At 37.8% G+C, this 6,455-nt stretch overlaps 1 protein-coding gene across 1 annotated transcript; it reads left to right on the forward strand.

The window, feature by feature from the left end:
- Positions 1-5,341: 5,341 nt before the first annotated feature.
- On the forward strand, positions 5,342-5,758 carry LOC108675933 (RYamide receptor-like; the record flags this gene model as incomplete). Its single annotated transcript, XM_018163987.1, has 1 exon — positions 5,342-5,758. A coding segment is annotated over one exon (417 nt), but the record flags the coding sequence as incomplete, so codon positions are not given.
- Positions 5,759-6,455: the final 697 nt, after the last annotated feature.

A 6,455-nucleotide genomic window follows, 5' to 3' on the forward strand; every position in this document is an offset into this window, starting at 1 on the left:
TTTGCAGTTTCAATTAGTAAATAGAAGTTGCCATGGTAACTCATTTACCGTCACCGCAAGCGTTCAGCAGACGATGGCACAGCCCGCAACCTGGGCCTTAATCCCTAATGGCTGATAAAATATTTTCTTTTACTGCTAGAAACTGAACTTAGGAAACTCCCTCGACCAACTTAACTGCTCAGTAATAAAGTTAAGACTTAGATGAGACAGTTACTGGGGCAGTCAGGGCGTGCTGGGTTTGGTTTTTAATTTGCCCTTGGTCGGTGCGTGATCACTCGTACCATGCGGTCGGGAATTTAATATCAGTCATATAACGTTGCGGAAATATAACGAATTGTTATAGGTGTGATGTGAAGAAGCAAACGGTATAATGTGCCAGCACATTTTTTGCTCGGGCGTAAATACATATAAATTTAAACTTATACACATATTATTTTCTCTTTCGAGTTATGGAAAACATGAATGAATTAAATCTACCGTTCTTCTCGAAGGCTGTGATGCCGGTTAAGGTTTAGGGTTTCGGAATTATTAAATCCTACAGTTAACAACGTGGAAATTTGTCGCAAGCGGTGGATATTATCGAGATGGTGGATATTGTTAACAACGTCGAATGTAAAGAATAAAACGGGATTATACAGCAGCACATTTTTTTGCTCGGGCGCAAATAAATGTGAATTTAAATTTAGACACAAATTATTTTCTCTTTCGCGTAATGAAAAACATCAATGCATGGAATCTACCGATCTTCTCGAAGGCTGTACAGTCGATTATTGAATTCAAACGTCCTCTGGAACCCGATGAATACTGTATACAAAATTCGTCCCTCCTCGTGTACCGCATTTCCATTATCTTATGATTTGCAACGAATATCCAAGTCGAAATTATAACTTCGAATTGAAAATGACATGAAACTGGGTTCTGTTCCTCATTTAATTTTGATCTGTTTCCCAAGTTTTTTCTCGCATTAAATGACAAGAATTGTCCCCGGATGCTCTCGGGCGGCAATATAAGAACTTCCACATTGAAATTCGATGTTATGACCTTACTACGGAAGGCACAGCCGCTACGGGCACATTCCAACTTTCCGTCCCAGTTTGATCCCAGACGGCACGAATGTTTTCAGTCTCCACGCAAACCGTGGCTAACAATATAGAAGTGAAGTCGAAAATAACCGAGACACAAGATATATGTAGATATAGTTGACGCTCCCTACAGAGTTAATCTTATTTATTTACAAACCGTGTCTGTTGGGATGGAATAATTGAAATAAAGGTGCAAGAAATTTAGGAATATTGAGTCTGGCTCGTCCAATTGAGATACCAACCTTTGTGAAAGCCAGTGAAATGCAGTCAACGAGGCAAAAAAAATTTAATGACACATTTTGCGACGAAGTCCTCCTAAATCTGCCCAATCTTTGCCATGCAGCAGCATCAACGCTCAATGGTCTTTATGAGACTCTTGGCACATCCCTCAGGGTTACATTTTCTTCCGCTGAGTCATGATAAAATATAGTTAGGGTCTTCTGATCTCTATTGCCTTCATTTGGAAATGATTTGAATAATGATTCACTACACATTTAAAATGAAAGAAAACACAAATTAAATTAATTATATCTTTATTGAAAATTTTTCGGAGACCAGCTTTAACATCACTTAGAAAGAACCGAAAAAACGGACTAAGGAGCAAATACCTAAAGATTGAATATTTCAAGTGCACATGAACTGAAAGAGTTATTTAGGCAAGCCTTCCTTCTAAAACATCCAGGCATTCTTTATTCCTCAAATCCCAAGTACTAAAAAAGTACAATGAATATTAAAAGAACGAGAAACTACCTTTATAATGTACATAATTTCTTCCTCAATTACTTAAAATTCCAAATTTTTCGCAAATTTTCTATCTTCGAATTTTATAGTGATTGTGAAAATGTTACAATTTCTTTTGAGCTTTTCAATCTGTTCTTAAAAATTTTAATTCTTAATTTTTTTACTATGAGTTCGTTTCTTGTTAGGATAAAGAGCAGTGGAGCGTCAAACGGCCTGGCAGGAAAATATTCAAAATGTATCGACGCAAGAATAAATCGTAATTCATTTCAATCGGTGCGTGAAAAAAGCCGATCGAGCATTTGTCTTGGCCGAGGAAAGCGTCGTGCAATGGGACACCATAAATCCTCAAGAACTCAACTAAATATAGTATGGGATTTATTACCCGTTCATTCAGTCTCATAAATACAAATACAACTAATTATTAAAAAATTGCAAGTACTCACTTCACGAAATAAAGAGATATTTATTTGTAACAAGTAACGCAACGGATGGCCATGCAGGTAAATGCATGAATTAAATCTTTGGCAATCTCGTTGCCATCATACCCTCATTTATTGTGTCACCGAATCTGAATTTTTAATTATTCGTGGAAAATAATAATGGAGCGAGAGTTAAGATTGTTAGAACCCTCACCGCTTATTTACTAATCCCCTCCTGATACAGAAAACTCGGAGCAAATTCTCAAAATTTTTGTTCACTTTTTCTGCCCTTGTTTCATTTCAATTATTCGGGGAAATTCAAGCAAGTGACAAATAATGAAAAATTTAGGGTTTAGTGTTTATCAAGCAGGAAACTGTTATATGAATGGATTATATTCATAATCCGGGATTTTTTATTTGGCGATGAAGTTGGTCTTCCAAATGCATTCTTGGATAACGGGGAATTATATTATTATTTTTTGTTGCTCTGGCATAACAGAGCGACAGCGCATTAAATCAAACGCGCAGGCTAATGTAAATAAATGGAATGGAAATCTTACAGCCATGACTTGTTATTGCAGGAGGAATTAATTACATCCATGAAAGTTTACCTGCTAACATTATACTGAGTCATTCACATTCAATCATTCATGCACTGTGACAAGTACATTCCCTCATTCATGCACTGGTCGTGCACATTCAATCATTAGGATATTAGTGTAGTTAGGCAGAAGTTATCTACATTTATGCAGGTTTGATTGAAGACCAGAGAATGCTTTTTATTAATTATTTTTTTATTTTTTTAATAAGCAAAACAAAATTTCTTACTGGTGTTGGGAGGTCGAAGAGCAGGTTACCAAATGACATATTACTGCAAAAAGCCTTTCCAAATATTCAATATTCATTCTCAAGTAGGTGAAGAGTTTTAAATCACTTGAAATTTGGAAATGACATAAGTGCATACAAAGGGTATCGTAGTTACTGTTCGAAATAAAAACTTAAATTACTTCGAGATCAACTTCAATGTCCTGGCAAATCCGGTGGTTTGCAAATTGATAGCTGGGGACTCATCCTTGAGGATGAGAGCCTCTGCTATCGCCAGTCATGCAGTATCGGTGCACCGCGTGATGATGCTGGTGCAGGCCTCCAACGTCGCGCGGGTGATGGTTATGTTACGAGCCTCCCGCATATGATTCTTTGGTCCTCCAGTTTGTAGGTGGCATGTGAATCGGCGGCTCAGGGTCGTGCTGGTCAAACCAATATAATTTACATTTTCGAGAAGTCTACAACCTTCTTTCGTACTGGGGAATTGTAAAAAAAAAACACATTGGTTTCGTGCAGTGGTCTCAATTTTTTACATGGGTAATTTTTCATGATTAAATTCTAAATTTTGCTGTTATTGTAGTAAATCAAGGAGTTTTATCTGGTCAGTTACTGTAGTGCTGCTTATGTTATTTTGCACAATTGAATTGACAACTCTTTCATCTGTCCTATAACCGCTGTTCATCTGGTTTTGGTAGTAAATTCTTGTGACGCCGTCTTTTTATGTGGATTCATCTGTTCGGGTTTGACGTGCTCGAAAATTTGAAGTTACTGTGTTGATAGTTTTGTTTGCATAACTGTTGCTTACAAGAGTTTGCTTGCAGGTCCGGAGTTCAGTTTTCTAGTCACGAGCGGATGCACATGTTTTGAACGCTAGGTGTACGAGGGCGCATATGGTGCTGACTTTGTAGCGCTGGGGACATTCGCTGTCTTCCTTCAAGAACTTTACGACGTCTGAAGGCTTACGATAAACTTTAGTGTTGAACGAATTATTATCATATTGCACCAGTGTGTCCAGAAAAGGCAACATGTGAATTTGTCCGAACTTATAAGTGAACGTCAAAACAGAATTTAGTTCTAAAGTCACGCTCAGCTGCATCATGTGATCTTCGTCGCGAAGGATGGCATAGATGTCATCGACATATTGACAGTAAAGGTCGGGTTTAATCCGTGAATCCAACAACACTCGGTTTTCAAGTTTGCATATGTAGAATTCGGCGAATGTTGGGCCAAGAGGACTTCCCCTGGCTACACCGTTAATTTGCTGATATATTTTATTATCTGGAGTCCGGAAAGGCGATTTTGAAGAACAGAGGCGGAGGAGATCAGGTAGAATATTTTTAGGGATTGATGGGGCCGGCAAAGTTTCATATGAATAAACATGTTTGACTATTATTTATGTAGTTTTTATCAGTTTGATCCGACGTAACTTAGTGGTCTATTCTGCAGAGCGGGAGTTGATTGACATACATAAATTTAGACCTTTGTAAATGAGGCAAGTGCTCATTATAATGTAGTCTGCAGCAAGTTTGGCTGAATTGGCTTTCTATTTATATTTGGCTAAATTGACTAAATACATAAAAGCTGTAAACTCAATGTAATTTCTGAAGTCTGGAGACCCTTGAAATTAAATTTTGGCAGCGCATATTTTAAATGTACTAATAAATATTGAATCGCGGTTGTTTTGGCTTTTTTTCCTCCTGCCGCCATCAGACAACCATGGCCTGTTGCTTTAATCACGTCAAAGCATTGTCTGATGAAATTTAATTAGGAATTTGCATCTCTACAAATAACCGTACATCACTGTCAAAAAAAGAAATAAATTTAAATTCAGTGAGGAGCCAATCACTTACCTAACTTATATGCATACGAGAATAAGAGTAACGAAGGTAACCATGGTAATAAAGCATAAGCATACTCGGTTTTTCAGCGTATGGGCATTATGTTCGTAAAAAAGCCTTCGAATTTTCTGTACGCTTTGATAGCAAAGAGGCTTCTGAGAAATGAATCAAATCCAAAGACGTCATTAATTCGTAACAGGCAGCAGATAACAATGTTCAAATGTTCCGTATTTTATTCTCTATTAATTACCACAAATTTTTGGTTTTTACACAAATCGTTTTACTATTCAAGAGTCTTGCTGCCATTTTTCCCGTGAAGTGTTAATGCTGTTACTTGATATTAATTTTTGTTATTTTTCCCGTGGTGGGTTGTGGTGGGTTAAAACTGTTACTTGATATTAATTTTGATCAATTTAAGACGCCCATTGCATCGCAGGGCGTGACGGTATTCGTGTCAGCGTACTCGCTGGTGGCGATCAGCATAGACCGCTACCTTGCCATCATCTACCCGCTCCGTCCGCGCATGACGAGGCTCCAAGCACGCGTCATCATCTGGCTGGTGTGGGTACTCGCTCTCGTCACCACCGCCCCTCTCGCAGTCTTCTCACAGCTCAAAGAACCTGACGATAACTACTACAAGATCTACGAGCTGAAGGTCTGCATGGAGGACTGGGGGGAAGGTTCTGAGCAAAGACAGGCGTCGTATTCGGCCACGTTGATGTTGCTGCAGTACGTGTTGCCGGTCGCGGTGCTTATCTTCACCTACACAAGGATCGGCATTGTAGTATGGGGCAAGAAGTCGCTGGGAGAGACGCCCGCCAGGCACGACAGAATCGCCAGGAGTAAAAGGAAGGTCAGTGATTTTTTCTCAATAATAAGAATTGATTAACTTTAGTCCTTAATTAAATGTTAGTCAGCGCACGGTTACATTGGGGCTGTCGAAATTTGATTAGCCAAGAGCTCTGAAGAAGATTAAGATTTTCATTTATTTCCTTCATTATTCCATGAATTCAATTTGCACTCTATTACAGTTTTGAATTTAGGAAAAAGTTTGAGATTACTGACTTCATCTTCCATTGTATACAGTAGTATTGTTCCTAGATTTTCATATTAGTTTGATGTGTATTTTAAAGCTGGCTTCGATGATTGGATTCTTAGTACATTAGGCTTAATGCGATCACTTGCGTCAGAAATCACAACTTAATAACGTGGGATCGATTCAACAACGAAGAATTTTAAATTGAAGAGCTATAAATTTTTTGAAATTGTTTCTTATATTGTAGTAAATTTTGTGCGATATTTTTTCGCTATAATTAAAAACATTACAAAGAATCTCAAAAGAAATTTATTCGCTAAGGACGTAATTAGTCAAGGATAATTCAGAAAGAAAAAATACACAAGCGATAAAATGATCAAATTATCGTATTTCAAATTAAAATACCACCTAAAAATAACTCCGCAAATCTAAGAGGTCTACATCTGACCAATTTAAAGATCGGTCTGGTCATTTCATGCCTCAATGCTAACCTGATCTTTTGCCAGGATATGCA

The sequence above is a fragment of the Hyalella azteca genome, unplaced genomic scaffold (assembly GCF_000764305.2).
Source record: "Hyalella azteca isolate HAZT.00-mixed unplaced genomic scaffold, Hazt_2.0.2 contig11711, whole genome shotgun sequence".
Taxonomy (NCBI): Eukaryota; Metazoa; Arthropoda; class Malacostraca; order Amphipoda; family Hyalellidae; genus Hyalella; species Hyalella azteca.